Source organism: Hippoglossus hippoglossus, chromosome 8 (genome assembly GCF_009819705.1).
Source record: "Hippoglossus hippoglossus isolate fHipHip1 chromosome 8, fHipHip1.pri, whole genome shotgun sequence".
Classification (NCBI taxonomy): Eukaryota; Metazoa; Chordata; class Actinopteri; order Pleuronectiformes; family Pleuronectidae; genus Hippoglossus; species Hippoglossus hippoglossus.
In genome coordinates, this window is record NC_047158.1 from 9,401,538 (window position 1) to 9,421,485 (window position 19,948).

The 19,948-nt window shown below is 42.2% G+C and overlaps 1 protein-coding gene across 2 annotated transcripts in view; it reads left to right on the plus strand.

Annotated features, from left to right (window-relative positions):
* Positions 1 to 15,389, plus strand: part of LOC117767042 (gap junction gamma-1 protein) — a 48,888-nt gene extending 33,499 nt beyond the window's left edge. The window contains exons 1-2 of one of the 2 annotated variants that reach the window (XM_034594581.1): positions 5,857 to 6,111; positions 13,720 to 15,389. In XM_034594581.1, coding sequence (XP_034450472.1) covers positions 13,774 to 15,231 — 1,458 coding nt within the window. In that variant the 5' untranslated portion in view covers positions 5,857 to 6,111; positions 13,720 to 13,773 and the 3' untranslated portion in view covers positions 15,232 to 15,389. Of the gene's footprint in view, positions 1 to 5,856; positions 6,112 to 13,719 lie in introns of those variants that run through there. The other variant, XM_034594580.1, reaches the window with a different exon arrangement.
* Positions 15,390 to 19,948: the final 4,559 nt, after the last annotated feature.

Here is a 19,948-nt window from a genome sequence, read left to right on the forward strand (position 1 = left end):
GCATACCATAAACAATGCACACTATATATAGCGTGGCACACTAATGAACAAACAAACCATTCAACCATCACATGCTTATATAAATACTCCCGCTTAGCACAAATGAATGTCCACCAGCATGAAACAGCAAAGTATGAAGTGGACATGTCACTACAAAGGCAACTATATCATTATATGACTTCAACTTTAAACAACAGCCGTTTGATATGTGAGGGAACCTATTGATCTACAGTGTTATGTTTTCACTGAATCAATTATGCGCACACACTGAACAAAAACATTCATACTGTCGCTGTGTAAACACGAGAGAAAGCGGAGGCAGCCAGAAGTGAAGAGGGAACCTCCTGACCCGCTGTCAAATGTTTAGCCAATGAGTTTTACCAGCGGACGGGATGTTTCTACATCTTGGCTCATGTGTTCCAGTGGAGGCCTCTAACGCAGCCCGGAGAATGTTGTTGTTCTTTTAAAGGAGACTGTGATGTCAGTGTTTCTTTCCTCTAGTGTGTTGTGTAGGTTTTTAGTAATTGTAAAAGATCTGCAAAGAACATTCCCAGTAAATGGAGTTCCTCTCGCCCACAGCTCTTGAATCACCTCCTCAGCAGTATTTGGCCGATACTTCCACATTATTGTGATCACATTTGCTTAATGCTTGTCGAGCAGCTGACCCACGGCTTAACAAAGCCGGGTAAAGCAAGAAAGGAGGCCCACATTTCCTACATGTGCTGGAAGCAGTTGACCAATCGCAACAGTGTGGCCCTCGCGGCGAAATGCCTCAAACTTCAGTTACGTATCAATTTTATGTCGGCTGTTAGTTCCATTTTTACATCATACTCGTAGTTTACAGCAACAGCTACTCTCCATGTAAAATATGCAGAGTCAAGAGGTTTGGTTTGGTTGGTTTGGTCCCATTGGTTTTTACTCAGATGATGTTGAAGCAGGATGTTCAGAAAGGACACTACACTGAGTAAAGTTAAGTATGGAAAAGTATTTGGTGTTCAGTTAGTAAACTTTCTACTTGTAAAATTGGAAATTCCTGACCACCCGAACACACCATATTGTCTTCTTCTTTCCCTGGACGTTAAACTTTAAGTCCCTGTTTCATGATGACACTGCTGTCTTGGGCTTAAACGCACATCAGTCGCCACTCGTCAGTGCACAGCTCTGAAATAGAGAGATTTCTGAGTGGAGCCATATTGTAAAAAAAAAAAAAAAAAAAAAACTGACAAGAATACAAGTGAAAAATCTGTCACTCAAACATCTTCTTAAACAGCTTTGATGTTTACATGGATGATACACTGTCAAATGAGCCAAATTATCTTGGCTTATGCAGACGGCCTGAAGGATTATGGGAGTTAAGCAACAACCATCTCCTCTGTCCATCTCTTAGCAGTGTGACTCATGACACACTGATGTAAACATACACAGTTTTTCAAGTATACGTACTCAGAAGATTACTTATTTATATACTTACTGATTCAAATGACTTATCTGCATTATGGTCCCAAGATGATTCCCATGGTGAAAAATTACATGTATGACCATATTTGTATGTATTTCTTTGTATTCTGTATTTAGCTGATGACATGTATTTCTGCACTTTATACTATTACCCTGAGCAGCTGCATAGTTTTTTCGTACCCTCATATGGATTTTCATCAAACTTGGGAATATCAGGGTCAAGATCAAGATATATTAAGATAAAAAATGTTTGTGCAAATAATACGGCCATAGACACCAAAACCTTAGATTGATTTGAAAATGATTCGCCATCATATGATACCTAAAGCAGCATTGCTCCTCCGATATAGTCCTAGCGCGCATAATGTTGTGCAGCATGGATGAAGGCCTAGATTTATGCACTGAAGGCTGAAAAAGTTCTATTGTACATGAGAGGATAATAGACCTCGGTTAGATCTGTGCCAAAATACAAATAGGTAAAACTCTATATTTATATATTTTACCTTTTTATACCCGACAATCTGGGAACAGCTCAATGACATTGTCTTTCATTTTTCATGCTTGAAGACAGATACAGAGTTTATCTCACGGCGCCAGTCAGAGTCAACCAACTGGCACTGCATTATTAACGCTGGTCCCTGTCAAGCTGGTCGTGTCTGTAAGGAAGCCAGCCGATCGTCCCCGTGTGTGCACCACAGACAGCTAATATGAACCGTCTCTCTCACGCTGGACTAAAGACACCATCATGCATCATGATTATAAGGTGGCACTTTTATAGCTACAGCAATATTGGTTATATAAAGTAGTTGTCTTAACTACTCATCATAAATTTAAGCAGTGAAACGCTCACGTGTACACTGCATGGATGGATGATGCCCCTGGGCAAAGACCTTTGTCTCTATTTCAGGTGAAGCAGAACGCTTAGATTCACTAATGCACAAAATGACCCAGTGATGCCATTTTCGGTCATTTTGCATCTTTGTTGTCATTTGATTTACTTTCAGACCAAAAAATATTAAACGCCTCATTCAGAAGCTCTGACCCAGGGGCCCTCTGACACCTTTATGGCCCCCTCTGCCCTGTAGACTAGTACTGACATACTTATAAAAACAGGAAGTGAGACAATAAGAGCAACAGAAAGCCAAATGTTGTTCTTAAGATTAAATACTTCTTTTAATTATGATCTTTCTGGAGCTTGGTCACCAGCCACAATGTCATTTTCCAGCTTCTCCACAGTGGGAGCATAATATATATATTTACAGTTAGAAGTTGATTGTGTTTAGAAGAATTTCTAGTTTGAAAGGTCTTCATTTTGTTTTCATTTTCCCAGACTGTTTAGAATGAATGTGTAGTGTGATTTGGGGAGTCAGTGATAGAGGAGAGCTGTTTTGGCTGAGGTGATAGTGTGCATGAGTCTGATGTGAAATATATTGTAAACCTGTTTTGCAAAGGTGAGGTAGTTAGACTGAAACAGACGATCTCTCCCTCTGCAGTTTAATACCACTGAGCTGTACCCTCATTGTGCCTGCAACAGGAAGAGATAGAGAGAGTGGGTTGTTCTATTGTCTATAAAAGCACAAAATCACCTCAACCCCTGTGCTGATTGAGTCTGCAAGGATTTACCGAAATGTGGCATGAACAATCTCACATAGATTTCTAAACAACGTTACTCAATAAGTGAAATAGTGTGTATTTGGGGTTTGGACAGGAAGTGGGGGCATTTTAATCTGCTGTCAAACTCTCACAGCAACAGACAAGAGTCTTTAGTTGAATTGACTGTGAATAACTGCCACCATTCCTCCTTAGAGTGTGTGTCTGTGTGTGTGTGTGTGTTTGTTAATGTTTTTTTCTGATGGTTTTGAATGATCATTAACATCATTGTCGTCAACACCAACATTGACACCATCATCACATCTACAGTAGTTGCCCATAAAAATTAATATAGCTGAAAAAAATCTCTCCATAAAAGAGCTCCCATCAGAAGAAGACGAGAACGTCCAATGATTCAAGGTTATTACCGAGATGACGTGTCCAAAATAATCATTTCACTACTTATCAACTTCACATTTATGGGGGGAAAAAAAGCTGGACATTAAAGGAAAACACATTTTAACATAAACTGTGACTTTGACTTTGAGCGACATGATATGAATTTAAAGAGGATTTACGCTCAGCACACAATCTGTGAAATTTGGTGATAGCAATTGGTCCGCTCAGAGGACAGAGATAAGGAAAGAGACGGAGATTGCGCGCATGCAGTCCTAATTTGAGCCACCACCGCTGGTGAGTGGATTTGGACAATATCAAACGGACATCTTTTATTGTTTGTAGCGCGGCGTGATTATGACTCCAAGAGAGGCATTAGGGAGGCAGCGGAGAGATGGAGTGAGGAGGGCACGAGGAGGCTGAGAGCGATGCAGAGGATAACAGCCGAGGCTCCGTCTTCCTGCAGGCAGAGGCTACGGCATGTGTGGCTGACATAAAACATTCAGAATAGCCAGGGTCAGCTGATTATTAGGATTTTTCCCAACTTTTTTTATCTCAGAGTTCAGTGTCCTCTCATGACTTTTTCAACTTTTCCCAAGTAGCGTTGTTGTTTTTTTTTTTTCTAGTTGGCAGCTCGTTGGGTTCCTTCTCTCAGAGCCCCAAATCCTCTGGCATTGGTAACAGGCAGCCTGTTGGGCATCAATTATTTGTTATACTTTGTCACAACGGACTTGGTATGAAACTCATTGCCAGTTCTCTTTAAACGATACGGAAAATAAAGCATAAAATAATACTGGATTTTTAATGCAAATATACTCAATAAAGAAATAAGCACATCACTTATCCTGATGCTGATGAGGATCCAATCAATTTATTGATGATTTATTTAAAGAAAAACAGAGACCAAGACGTTTTGTAATCATAATATGTTACAACACAACTGAGGGTGTTTTGCAGACCTTTCCTCGTCATAACGCAAAATATTAGACTCCTCTCTTTTCATTTGAGTTGGCAATAAATAAAATGTCAGTGAATCACGGAAGTTATTTCAGTTTATCCTGAGGGGGGATATAATTATCTGTATCAAATTTTATGGCAAAACATCCAACAGTTGTCGTTCAGATCAGCGTCTTTAGGATGCATCCTCCGGGGATAAAGAACATCTGTGCAAACCATCCAATGGATTGATTAATAATGAAAAGTGATAGATAAGCTGACTGAAGGACTGATATTTCACAGATATTTGTATCTAAGTGCTCTCTTGGCAAGACAGTGTCGTTTAACTATCGCTAACAGTTGCCATTTCTGTCCTGCAATCTCTACTTACTTATTGGCAGACACAAGCAAGTATTTATATGTCGGACGTAATCTCTTATTGGTCTTTTATTGCCGCACATTTATTTATTTTATCTATATATTTTTTTCATTATTACCTCCACTTAACGGATTACCTCTAAACTGTGTGAAAGGATGTGGTAGGGGTCAAGGAAGCACCCATTGCAGGTCAGGGGCCGGGATTCTTTTTCACTTTCTTTAACATTTTGAGATAGGAAAGATATCTATGTGAAATTTGGTGCAGCTTGATTGACTTTAAGGGGACTGATGCTCCTTGTTGGAGCAATGCTATTTATTTATTTTTAAATTGCTTTTACAGCATTTGAAATCTATTTTACTGTATTTAATTGTCAGCATTTGTCTTATCAGTCAAATGTAAAACACTTTGAACGGCACTAACATCTATTAAGGATGCTTTTCACATAAAGTTAAATTGATTGATTAATCATGTTATAAAAGGATGCAATGAATAAACATGTTATAAAATTGTGTTTGTGCAGTTAACTGCTCCTTCTAAAAGGTTTATTGAAACGAGAGATCTCATAGTAGTTAGTTTCTATTATTTCCCCTATTTTCCAACCAATCACAATGCTTGAATAAAATAAGCTTAAGATATTTATTTAGGGTCTCCTATCTCCATGTAGTTCATGTGACACTTTTAAATTCATAAATTTAAGACGCATTATAATATGGCTGTAAAACACAATGGCCAGATTTCTAATTGCTCCTCTTACCCTGTCCTGAGAGCCTCAGCCTGTCCGGCTCCTCGCTGGTGGCCAGAGGGTTTAGTATCATTTACCTCCAAAAACAATCCACTTCCCCACCCATCCTATTACTGTCTGTCAACCCCGGGCTTCCCCTCCCTCCACCCCTCCAAGGGGTATTAAAAACCCCACCACCACCACCTCCTCCTCCTCATCCTCATCGTGAGCACACATAATACACACACACACCCATCCATCCCCACCCCCAACCATGACCCATTTTGCAGGGGGGTGGATGATGGGGTAAGTGAGGACCATTGTGAGCACCGAGGGGAGAGAGGAGCAAGATGCTCTGCCTCCCTCATCCCTCTGCCTTTCAGGAAGAGCTCACACTTGGTTAAGCACAGACACTGCGGCTCTTCACGAGAGATCGGCCACGAAGACGCGTTTTTTTGTTTTCTGTTTTTTTTGGTTGTCTGGATGCCGATTTCAGGTCAGGGCTGTTTGATATCAGCCGAGGTTATCGGGCATGTAAAGGAGTGTAAGTGAGACAAGCAGACAGAGATGAGGGGCCTCAGGTTGGGAGACAAAGGACACAGTACCTGGCACCTGGGAGAGAGGGAGTGAAGTGAGTATGCTGCTTCATCCCTTTGCTTTGCAGCTTGTGTTCGGTTTGTTTGGGATTGTGTTTTTTGTATAGGTAATATGAACGCGACTGAAAGTGATAATCTGATCAGGTGATTCAGGAAGTCACAGATATTTACCAGGTCTCAGGAGAAGTTATATCTCTAACTCTAAACAGTAGTTACTTTTTCCCTGCATGACGCTGAATAAAAAGGCACAGATGCACACAGAGAGGCTGCTCCTGCCTCAGAGATTCTCCTCGTAACATATGGAACCAGTTCAGCGTTACGTTTCTCCCCTTCGGACACTGTTAATGAGGGAAATGTTATTTTCCCACGAACACTGGGGAACAAATGCTCAAAGTGAAGAAGAAATATCTCATTCATCCAGCTCAGCAAGGACTTCCTCCTCCTAAGAGTCTGTCGTTTGACCACACAACAAAATAGCAGTTTCTACTTTTATCCCTCACTTCTAACGTCTTCTGATTTGCAATTCTTTATGTCTCCTGCTACTCGTTCTATAAGCCAGGGGCCCAAACCGGGGTCCACTGTCAAATCAACTCCTCTGGAATTTATAGGGTATTTGTGTTTCATGGCCACTTGCATTGATGACCCCGCAAGTAAGTTTCATCTCTGCATTGGTGCGTGTCCGTTTAAATACATGCACCATACAATTCTGGTGGAGATTAGTCCTGTGAAATGGATATGATTAACAACTCTGATAACCTTCTGCGGCTGAACTTAATGCAAAGTCACTCTCGGCATGCATGTTCTTAATCACTTCAGGGACTCTTTTGAACACAGTTGCTGCTCTGGGGGGAAAAACAGAAACTTTTGATAGGAAATCCATTTTTAGCTATGTTGGAATTTTTGTATTTGAACATCTCTGAGTGATTAACAAAAGAGCTTATCTAGCCCTTCAGCGCGCGAGAAGGGGAATCACAAAATAAGAAACCCCTTGTGTTTTTTAAGCCGAGCATGTGCTGACGGTCGGTCCTCCGCAGCGCTTTTATTGTGGTTATCTCTACTCGTATTGTGATTTTCACCAGCTTTGACCTTTTCTATGGTATGAATTTTTGCCGGTTTTCCTTCGAGGGGTCCCTTAGCATCAAAGCGGCCACGGTTTAACCTACATGCGATGATCCAGGTGGTTATCGTGGACAGATGTCTGGCCAGCAACTGTGTGAGCAGATTAGTTTGATCTGTGCAGGCTGTGTGGGACAGGGGCATGAGGGAAGCCTGAGGATGCCACGGGGCAGAGCACAGGGAGAGGGCGCCGCGGCCAAAACCCCTGAACAAGGACAGTCAGAGCAGCGTCAACCCTAAAAGAACCTGATCCGAGGTCCCAGCCTTTCCTCTCATAGCTCTCCGATATCTTCATTGTTTTTCTTTTTTGTTTAAAGAAAGCCTTATTACCTCTGGTGCCTCGTGAAATGAACTTCAATGAAATAATAATGACAGCGAAAAGGCCCATGTGTCACTCGTTGGCATTGGGATCATAGTGATGTCAAAATTTATTAAGTCATTGATTTATCTTTCAATAGTTTGAAAGAACTTCATAGCCCGAGTGGCCCTCAGACAATAGACCTCATTGTGCCTGCACATTCTATCTCTTCCAATTAATTATTCGCTACTTTGTCTTTTTTTATTTATTTAAATAAAGGTGTTTCCTTTTTAGAAGACTAAGCTTTACAAAGCAGAAAATTAAATCTCTGCACGCACACGGCATGCAGCCACTTTGTTATCGGCGGCGAGGGCGGCTTCAAACTCCGCCGCCGCACATTTTGAAGTCGCAGCTTTGGTCTGGATCTTCTCCGATAACATTTTTGTCGAGTATCTTTGATATAAAATGTAGTAAATGTGACTCCTTTTACACAGATAGAAGGTGTTTTGCAATGAAGCGACGTAATTAACCTCTCTCTCTGTTGAGTTCTTCTTTTGCTTTCTGACTTGGCCACGCTGTTGGCTATGACATTCTACTTTGTCAGTTAAGACTGATGCACAGCTGTAGTTTTAACAACATATTGTCCAACCTATTTGGAATTAACAATTGTGAAGTTTATTTTGAACCATTACTTGGTTTTTCAATTCTTACTTTGAGCCCAATATATGCAAAAGGCCTGTATTATTATTGTTATCGTTATTATTATTGTTGTTGAGCGAAATATCCTGTCTTACATGAAGAACTGGAATCTCACAAATTTGTATATTTGATAAAAAATACTTCTGATATCAGGGTAATATTATTCCAGTGGATTTCATATGTGCATGCACAGTAATAATAGTGAGAAATAGTAAATATACTATTGTCACCAAAATAGAAACTAGTAACAGAGAAAATGAGAAAACAAACTATAGTCCTCTATTTTTTTCACCTTTATCCCCTTTCCATTGGTTTGCAGTTAAATTGCTAAAATTCACTCTGCAGCACTTGTTCCTCACCTGGTATTGTTTCATAAATAAACAATGGGTGCATAATATTCTGGTTTAAAAATTAATGAATCTGCTGAAATTTTTATCAGAACACGTATAATGACAACATAACAATCTGTTTACTGCACAGTGCTGCTCTCTGGGCTTTTTAATATTGAAAAAGCAAAGGGTTTCATATAACATTCAGTGTGGTCACGTGAAGGGGAAAAGCTTTTTTCTACCGTTATGATGATGGAGTGAAAACAGTCGAATCATGCAGGTCATTAAAGGTTGCATACGAAACCACTGGAAGCAATCAAAACCACGTAAAGTGTAAAGCGTAAAAAATGAGGAGTGTTTTAAAGGCAGCGGTCCAACAGCAGATCAGCAGCGTCAGGAGCCAAATCAATCTGCAGTGAGCGCTGAGAGTTTAGTTCATTGGATTAAGATCTTTTACAATCTCTTTAAAAACACTAAGAGAAGAAGTTAGTGATAATTAGCACGTTGGATGTCGACCTGAAGCCTGTGCTGACATTCAGACTCCGCAGGGGGGGCAGCACATCTCTGCTATGAGCTGAGTCATGACTGCTGCATCTGGACGGACATTTGTCTGATTGGCAGAGACAAAATATTATGAAAGCAATAAGGAAATGAGCCGATACATTAACACTATCTGCACTTGCTTGAAATGCACGGACCAGACAATGCATTTATCAATGTTATAGTTTCACGTAGCAGTTCAATAGGTTTCATCCGTCTATACGTTTGCATGCTTCACTTGATTAAAGTTCATCCAGAGGCAAATAAATCTGCTAGTCTTACATACACTCATTAGAGCTCTTTTTCTACCATTTACAGTAGGTTCATTATCCAGACTGCCGCTGGCCTGTGCTCATTAATATGAATGTGACTTTGTGTGTGTGTGTGTGTGTGTGTGTGTGTGTGTGTGTGTGTGTGTGTGTGTGTGTGTGTGTGTGTGTGTGTGTGTGTGTGTGTGTGTGTGTGTGTGTTTATAGGCACTGCATATACTGTGTCTGAGCTTGAATATGGAATGAAAACAGTTTAAAGCCAGAGAGAGAGAGAATAGGGAAAACGCAAAGGATGTTTCAACTCACCTTCACAGTGTGTGTTCAATAACAGGGAACAGACTCAATAAAAGCTTTTAACTCAGGCTATTAGGATGATGACCTCTGACCTTTGTATATCTATAATTTCCTCTATGATTATTTTACCTCTCCCTGCACTTTTGCATAAATGGACTCCTGCATGTACATAGTTTGTCTTATAACCAGAATCTGTACACTTTGTATAGGCTACTGAAAATGTACACAGTTCATCTACATATAGTGGCCCAGTATTCACTTGTATGTATATAAAGTGTACTATTATATTGTATAATTTATGATATTTGATACAATATTTTAATATATTGACAGTATTATAAATTTAGAGAATATTGTATATTATATAATATTCTACTTTTGCGTTTTTGTTATATATTTATAATCATACTCATTTTAGCATGAAATTATAATGATAATATAAATGACAATTGTTCTTATTTTAACATAAAACAATCATCTACAAAACATCAATGAAACAGGCCATATTAATACAGAATATAAAAAAAAGGAAATCAAAATGTTGAGTTCACCAGAATACAAATCATTTTCTACGTTTGTTGTTTTTTTCATTTTTCTGTATCGCCAGATATTTGGCTCGACCCACATGTGATTACAACACAAAATATCACAAATACTACAAGAGATTTACACAAAAATACACCAAAGCAAAGGAAAACCTTGGTTAAATATGTGTTAATGTGGAAAATCTAAAGTCTAGAACCTGATATTCTCATCTCAAAGTCTTTGTGACTATTTATGTATAAATATACCCAAATTAGTGTTCGTCAAATGGAGCTGATGCCGTTAAAGTTCAAACCTGACACACTATACAGAAACCATGACCTTCTTCCATGTACTTCCACCTGTTGCTGTGCAGAACTCTCCTAATTGATACATGCAGTCACAGCATCTCCCTGTTATGCAATTACAACCTCCGTCCACCTGCAGTCGTCCCGTGGTGGCCCTCATTCCCCCGGTGTCCCTCCCCAGCCCGTGGCCCCTGCAGCTGCAGTGCCGTGCTCCCATGATGAGTCATTAGAGTGAATAAGGAGCACCTCGTCTAACCCCGCTTCAGTTTTTCTCATAGTCACGCTGCTTTTCTGTCTGTGTGTTTGTGTGTGTTGGTGTGTGTGTGTGTGTGTGTGTGATTGTCTGGATGTGAATCTCTGTGGATCCCATGGAAGGAGAGGCAGTGACTGCGGGGATCCCTCCAGTGACATTAAGCTTAGTTGTATCTGTCTGTTTGACTCAAAGCACGAGGTCCTGACGTGCAGAATTCACTCCTTAGGAACTGATCTTGTCGACCTTTGACCTTGTTCTGTTTGGTAGGGCTACCAGCAATGTCACAGGCTCAGATGTATCAGAGACACTGAGGTTTTGATGGCCCACGATCACACAGTGATGACCTTTTGGGCCGATGACTATAGAGCCATTGATCCCGAACGCAATTCCCTTTCAAAGCTCATTAGTCTCCCATTATGTAAAATCCCTGTGAGATTACACTGGAGGGAGTTTTCTGTGTATTTTTCTGACTTTGATTTGTTTTTTTGTTTTTTTTCATGTTTTCCACCAATTGTCTGTTCATTGTTTATATCAAAGAGAAAAGCTGCCATGCTTTGTCTGGGTGCTGCTGCTGAAGCTGAGTCACCCGGCACAGCTTGATGCACAGAGTCAGCTTCCTACCCCCAACTGCCCCACTAGCTCTCGCAGACACAAATCGGATGAGAAAGCAAAATGCCAGGTTACATGTGCCTGTTGTAGCGGGAGTATTAGGCTCAGGCCGAGGTGTGCTCTGTGTTAACAACAACACATAAAGCAGCAGCTGGAGCGTCTCTCCTGGTCGGGAGGGAATGTGACAGTTCCTGGAGCACAAGCTGCCTGTAGGAGCTCAAGGGATCAAGTTCAAGTACTTAACACGTTTTAAAACTATTGCTTCAAACGTATTTCTTCTAGGACAGACTTGACTGATATTTAATATTTTCTTTAATGTTATCTTCTGTCTTTTCTGTTCTGTGTTGTTATATTCCCATTTTGTGAAGGACTTTGTAACCCTATATTAGTGCCACAGATATAAAGTGTCATCATTCAATTATTATTATTACTACTATTATTATTATAATGTTAGTTTAAAAAAATACCAAATATTTAAGATTTAAATTGAAATGTGTATTCAATGTAGAATCTATTTCAGGAGGCATAAAAAACATGAGCTCTTTGGTTTTAATGTTTTTTTGAAAAAACACATACAGAACATACAGACAAGTATATGTCAAAGGTTTTAAGGTTAATTTAAACACAGCCAAAGCAAATATGGTTCACATACAACTATTTTAACAGATGCTACATCTTCACTGTCAGAATCAGATTCACAGAAAACTCCAGATAAAGAACAAAAAACAGAGTGGAATGGAAAACATCAGGCAAAATATATCTGAATCAGAATCAGAAATACTTCATTAATCCTCGGGGGGGGGACACACATATTATTACTTAAAAATAATCTGCTACAAGAATAAAGAAATTAAAATTGAAGTGGACGGTGACAAGTGAGCAAACCCTTGGGAACAAAACATGTGTCCTAACAAAATGGGATTGACTTTGAATGTTTCTGCTAAAGGACAACTGTGCAGCCCAGTAAGAGTTATGTAAAAAATAAAATGATGTAATGCAACTGCTCTGACTCTGTGTGCTCCTCGCTCCTCTGCGACCATGTGCTGCTTCTTCATACATGATTGTACTGATACTGATTGTAGGCAGCGTGCACTGGAATCTCCCAAGGATTCCCAACATCCTGCTGCTGTGGCTCAGGCATGGCCTTATATGGTCAGAATGATCAATACCCAGCATATGTTTCATAGCGAGGCTTGTTCAAAACGTCCCGCCCTCTCTGCTCCTCCTGGAGACACAGAGCAGCACTGGGAGCTGCTGCCTGAGACGTCTCCTCCAGCTACATTTCCTCCAGCTCACTCATGCTATAAGCTCTCAACCTGCTTGGTAAGGATATCGTCCCCTGGAAGCCCTCTAAACCCCAAACCTAAGCTAGTATTCATGGCTGGATTTTCCTCTGCGTCTAGCGCCATAGCAGCTCCATGAGTGGGGGGGAAAGTTCTGTGGAGGTGTCATACTCATCCCTCAAAGCCGCCCTGAGGGACAGCAGTGTTTGGGTTCAGCTCCACTGCCTGAGCTAATGTGGGTCTGCTGTCTCCGCGCTCCAACAGTTTGTGCCAGTGCCACCTGCTGATTCTGCTGGTTTGGGAGGACTGCCTGGAGCCCAGACCTAACCTACATAGGCAACATATCCCTCTTCCTAAACTGTGCTCACACGCACGTGCACACACACACACACACACACACACACACACACACACACACACACACACACACACACACTATTGCACATGCACATATAGCTGCACAATGCCATTTACCTCCCAAACAGAACAAACTAGGCAAGTTAATACAATCCTGAAAACTGCACCTCGCACAGAAGAAGGCTCACTAAGAGGATTTATTTCTTCAAGAAGAGATAGGCTGTTAAATAAAGAGTGTGTGTTTGGCGATAGCAAATTCCCCATTTGGATTATTTCGCCCTCTTCTCAGTGCCGCTTGATGGTATTTCTTTAACACCGATATCCTCTTTCCAGCGTGTTTGGTTTTCTAATTCCCTAAAAAGCTTGAACTTGACAGCAACCTCTCGGTGGCACTGAGCCCCATCTTCTGTGTTTGTGCGTGTGTGTGTGTGTGTGTGCGTGTGTGCGTGTGTGTGTGCGTGTGTGCGTGTGTGTGTGCGTGTGTGTGTGCGTGTGTGTGTGTGTTTGCGCCACAAGAAGCAACAGATCAAATTTAGAATATAGTGATTTTTTAGCTTTGAGCTTTGAACTTTCATTTTAATTGAGGCAATTATTATGTCTCCGCCTTTTTACATTTTTCCTCAGGGATAAAAGTCTGATGAGGAACATTCGGACAAATCTTACTAGTTGCTTTGATCACATTTCAAAAGAATTTATTGTGAGCTCATACGTTTTTTCTTTTCCCTCCCCCTTCTCTTCCCCCTTTCTCCCCATTTACCTTCTGCAGAGTCTGTGAACAGGTGAGAGAGGGACACTGTCTGCCCCACTGTCCAGCGACACCATGAGCTGGAGCTTCCTCACGCGGCTGCTGGAGGAGATCCACAACCACTCCACCTTCGTGGGGAAGCTGTGGCTCACCGTGCTCATCGTCTTCCGCATCGTTCTCACCGCCGTTGGGGGAGAATCCATCTACTACGATGAGCAGAGCAAGTTTGTCTGCAACTCGGGCCAGCCTGGCTGCGAGAACGTCTGCTACGATGCCTTTGCCCCTCTGTCTCACGTACGATTCTGGGTCTTCCAGATCATCTTGGTGGCGATGCCCTCTCTCATGTACATGGGCTACGCCATCAACAAGATTGCACGATTAGATGAAGCGAAGGGAGGAGGGGGATCTGCTGCAGTCAGAACAGGAGGAGGTGGTTACACTCACAGGAAGCCCAGGAAAATCTGCTTTGGAGCACGGCAGCACCGGGGTATCGAGGAGACCGAGGAGGACCAGGAGGATGATCCCATGATCTATGAAGTGCCAGAGATCGAGCCCCCTAAAAGGCCTCGGGATCCACTGCAACCCGCACCCAGACCCAAAATCCGGCATGATGGACGCAAACGCATTCGAGACGAGGGTTTGATGAGGGTCTATGCTTTGCAGCTGGTGACCCGCACGGTGCTAGAGGCGGGCTTCCTTGCAGGCCAGTACTTGCTGTACGGATTCCGTGTGATGCCGGTGTTCGTGTGCTCGAGGCAGCCTTGTCCTCACAGCGTTGACTGCTTTGTGTCGCGGCCTACAGAGAAGACCATCTTCCTGCGTATCATGTATGGCGTCACTGTCCTCTGCCTCACGCTCAATATTTGGGAGATGCTCCATTTGGGGATTGGCTCCATCTGTGACATTCTTCGCCGTCGGCGCTGCCCCCCTCAGGAGGACGAGTACCAGTTGGGTTTACTTGGCACCAACGGAGGTGTGGAGGGCTCTGTCGGGGGACCAGGGCCCGAGGCAACTTCTGAGGGAGGGGTGGGTGGAGATGGGGCTGCTGATTACGTGGGTTACCCCTTCTCGTGGAACACTCCATCTGCTCCACCTGGCTATAACATTGTGGTCAAACCTGAGCAGATGCCCTACACAGACCTCAGCAACGCCAAAATGGCGTGCAAGCAGAACCGGGCAAACATTGCCCAAGAGGAGCAGCAGCAGTTTGGCAGCAATGAGGATAATTTCCCCACTGGAGGGGAGGCCCGTGTGGCCCTGAACAAAGACATGATCCAGCAAGCTCACGAGCAACTGGAGGCGGCCATCCAGGCATACAGTCAGCAGCACCGAGCGGAGGAGCAGCTCGGGGACAACCAGGACGACAAGCCACAAAGTAACATCATCCAGGCCCAACCTCAGCCACAGTCGCAGCCTCAGAAAGAGCGCAAGCATAAATTCAAACACGGCAAAGGGGGCAGCAGCGGAGGAGGCAGCAGCAGCAACAGCAGCAGCAGCAAATCAGGAGAGGGAAAACCCTCCGTATGGATTTAACCCCAGAGTGACATGTATTAAACCGTGTGTATATATTACGATAGATGTTGGATGATGAGCTGTTGCAATCTTTCTTGGATATTTAAACACCGCTATGCCTTAAAGAATCCTGCAAGCTGGAGAAGATGTGTGTTTGTGCACTAAGGTGTGTAAAAAAACCAACCGTGATGTTGCAGCTGACAACTTGTCATGTCTGGGCGCTCACTGTGTAACTTGAAACATCACACCAACACAAACTGTGTGAGGCTACAGTCTGTCGTTTACATGTCTCATTCTCCTTGAGTCCTAAAGCAGATTATTGACCTCTGTTGTCTAACGTTCATCCTTTCCTAGGGATTTGAGCTTCAAAAAATGACGGTGAGATTCCGAGTTCCCTCGCAAATCAGATTGATCCCAGATTTGGCTAAGCTCATTTTCTTGCCGCTCTTCTGCAAAGACACTGAATCCATTAACACATTGGCATCCTAATTCTTAGGACGTGAAAATGCAATGACATCAAAATGTCGTCTCAATACAAAGGCGAATGCCGCCCTGGGGAGAAAAAGAAATGACTCGTTAAGGCGTCACAAAGGGACGTCATTACCACGTACATGCAATAAAGTGATGCATAATTCAGTGTCAGCGCCGAAAGCAGCAACTTCCTAATGCAGCGAGAACATCACCTTCCTGAAGGCTGTGTCCTGTCCTGTCCGTCATGTTCTGTGTTGGCTTTTTTCTCCAGCGTCAATCACAGTGTTGCGTTGCTGTGACTTTGTATTTGACAGCATGTTTCTAAATGTCTCCCGAGTGTTTGGGTGTGTAAATGTCTCCAGCTGCTGCTCAGGAACCTCTGAGTACAGCAGGTGGCTCTTTAACCAGTCTACATCTGAACGTTTTATAAAAAACAAAACATTCTTTTCAACAAGGTGCATAAGAAATCCTGTTTTTAATACCTTACTCTTGAAGTTCTCAGTTTCCCTCTGTGGCTCTTCAGTGGCTATTGAACAAGGCAGCTCTGCCTTGTAGTTGACTGCCCCCTGGTGGCTTCCTCTACAGGGTTTCCTATATTGCAGAGTAGATAACCAGTCGCCAACGCTACCCATCCAGCAACACTTAAACCAGCTGTAGCGCTCCTTTTCTATTGAGAAAGCCTTGTGTTAATGAAGTCTTCCCAGCACCATGGGTTCAGTGTTAGATGCACAAGGCTGCAATATCACCACCTTGTAATGGAAAAGGTACAAAGCCATTTCTATAGTATAGTGAGACCAAACACTGTTTGTGTGATGCAAGTGTCAGTGCCAAGATTTTACTGCTAGGCTGCTATGAAGCCGGGTTGTTTGTAGCTTTGGAATACTGTGGCCATGCTACTCCAATTGTGGAAATATGCCTACGTGAGACCAACCCTTTTGTAAAAGCCACTCGTTTTTTTGTATTGCTGTGTGTGTATCGCTTTTTGGAATGGGATTTAAAAAACAAAACTCCAAACTGGAGTTGGTTCTTATGTTCAAGCCTGTGTTTTGTATGAAAACACTCCTTTTTCCAAAGGCTTTTTGTAAATAAAGGCAAATACAAGCATTATTATAATTTTTTTTATGAATTAGTTGTATGAATATTTATGGTTGTTGTGTTTTAAATTGCCTTCCAATTGTAAAAAATGTGAAATATGACATAGTATATTTTTATAATATGTCGGCTACAGTGACTTAATGATGTTGAAGAGAAAAAAAGGCCAGACTCTTTCTTGTATGTTGACGTATCAGTATTTAATGTATTTCGCAACCCTCCCGACTGTGTTTTTAATAAACAGTGCTTCTCCTTTTCCAACATTGTTCTGAGATCTGCTGAACAACAGTGTGTGGAGACAAAGTGGCTGATGGGAAAGGACATGAAAAGGGCCAAGTAATTGATACAGTCCCCAGCTTTGCCCCACGGAAGCTTTCCAAACAAGATCTGAAAAGACGACACACAGTGTCACATGTTTATATATTAAATCTTATCTGGAAAAAAAGATCAGCATCTTTCTCTCAAGAGTGAACAAACCGCCATTGTGAGGCCTTACACAGTGATGTGGCTTCCTTCACATAAACATGGTGTTTGATTCATCAAAGTCAGACTGGTGTGTTCACCACCAGGCACCACATGTCTGCTACACATGCCCAGCCGGCAGCAGACATAAATCACCAGTACCGCTTCAGTCAGCAAATCCCCACAGCAGTGATTGACACTGGCTCCTCAGACGTCTGCTCGGATCCCAATAAGCCACTGGTGATTTGCTGATAGTTTCCCAGTCAGAGTCACACTCGCCCCTTGGAGGCCAGTCAGCCCTTATTAAATCTTTCCCCAGTGAATAAAGTTTTGCCAACTAAACTATTTGAAGCGAATCGTGGAAGATATGAAGAGTGATTGGTTAACAAGCAGCATTGGTTTAGCAGCTGGAGCCACAGGAGGGCGACATCTTTCGACACTTCAGACAGTGAGGAAGGGGAGTTTTGAGGAGGGGCCATGTGGGAACTCAAAGACTCCATCTGTTAAAAGTGTGCGTCTTCACTGTCAGTTTGGGCCTTACATCTCCACAACTGTTGTACCTGATGGGAAAGTCAGGGATTCTGGCAGCTATCCAGGTCTAAAGAATTACCCTGTGGCACGATGATGTGTTTGTGTCTTTTCTCCATTCAGATAAAAAGAGTGTTCACTGAACAGATATGGCTTTTATTTATACTTTTACAAGGGTTTATTCTCCTCTGCATATTGTTGCTGTCATGTGACGTCCAACATGTCACCGGGGCTTTTTAGAGAAACACATTGACAACAAATGCCTTGTCTGGTGTGATTCTGGTGGTTTGATAGTCTTACATTAAGTTTAAGTTCTGACCTTTGAGACAATGCTTAATGATAAATAAGGATTTGGGCCTATTAGGAAGGGATTTTTTCTCAACACATGTTAAGCATCTAATCCTTCAGGTTTACCAGTAATTTACTCCTACAGGCACATTCCTTGTATTTGTGTTCATTCCTTTTATTCTGAAAGGATTTCCAGTCAACAACAGCACTGTATAATTAACTAGAACAGCACTCAGAAGAGCATACATGTCTGCTAAGGCATAACAGTAACCTAACAGTCAATCAAGCTGCACCACATTTCACACATATAACAGTTCCCTAAATGTGTTTTCCCTAAGATCCATGAATTATTGCCTTGGAAATATATTAAAGTGATGAAAAATGCCTGCAATGTAAGGAAAGGGGGAAAAAATCTTTTCCCTGATCCATCATACATCCTCCCACCAAACAAATGCACAGGGGTGAAAACATAACCTCCTTGGCAGTGCGAACACTGGGCAGTAGTTTGACATTTTCTTTTGCAAACGATATTAAAAAAGATAATTTAAGACAAAAGTCACCGACATTTGAGATGTGTTTCACTCGACAGACACAGTATGCATTTGAGCGCAGACACACCTTTGGAGAAATGTATTCTTCATAAGTGCAGGTGTGATGCTGCTGTTCACAGGTACAGTGTTGGAACACGAACAGCGGGAGCACTAACAGCGGGAGAGACAATTATTCCCTTGTGATTTAATGTGTTTGAACTCAGTCAGAGAATTAAAAACTGGTCGTATCACAGATGAAATGGGTCTATTCATCAGGGATACCACTACGTCCACCCTCAGCGTCCGTCTGTCTCTGTAAAACAACGTCTGTGTTCAGAAAAGAGACTGTGCTGTTTCCCTACATGTTTCTTATATAGGTACCCATGTGGGATGTGTCAATAAAACCAGTGTTATTACCAGTACAAACTCTGATTCATACATGCATCTGTGTGTGTTTTGTGTGTTTTTTTCTAAGCCTTTTTGTAAAAAGTTTACTTCCTCGAGTGCCATTCCGGTATGCCCTGGCAAAGACTTTTTTTTTTTCATATTCTTAAATGAATACATTTGATTTGCATGTGAAAAGACCTATTTTCCTAGAAAAAAAATGAAATAAATCAGAAATACATATTGAATTAAGTCTCTGCATCTTTTGTTTTGGCTCCAGAAAAGAAAAGGATATGAATGAAAGGCTTCCCACCCTTGACAGTATTGTCCTGTTCATCTTGTCAGTGTGAAACACGCTCCTGATTCTAATTGGTGGAGAGCAGGGGGTCTCTGCAGTCCTATCAGACACACGAGCTGATGCTGCTTCACTGGCAGGAGCGACGCAGGAGACTGAGGGGACGTCACTTCGGCTCACGTCAGCCGGGGCTGTTTTGTTTGTCACTGGGTGACAGCTGAAGTTCAGCTCTTGATGAGACAGAGCATCTGCAGTGTGTGTTACAAGTAGCCACTGGTTTTACGTAACAGAATCCAGCTTGACAATGCAGTCATTCAGTGTTCGTGGGAATTGAAAACAGTGAGAAGATGAAAAGAACTGGACAGTATGTTTTGAAACAAAAAAAAAACGTTCCCCCGGAGAGACGAGTCAGTGGGAACAAGCCCAGTGCTGCAGCTGGATCTACAACGAGGTCACTGCCGATATAAGTGGAATCCCATGACCAAAATGTCAGCGATGGCAGCTTGTGGCAGCCTCTTTCCTCTACAAAGAAACACACATCTCGTCCCATTAATGGCCTAATTGGCCGGATGCACTGACCCCAAGCAGAGACGCTGCACACAACATGTTACAATGAATTTGGAAAAGAAGGAAAAAAAGAAGGGAACTAAAAGTGACCCAGTATTTTTCATTCCTTCTTTTGGGGAGG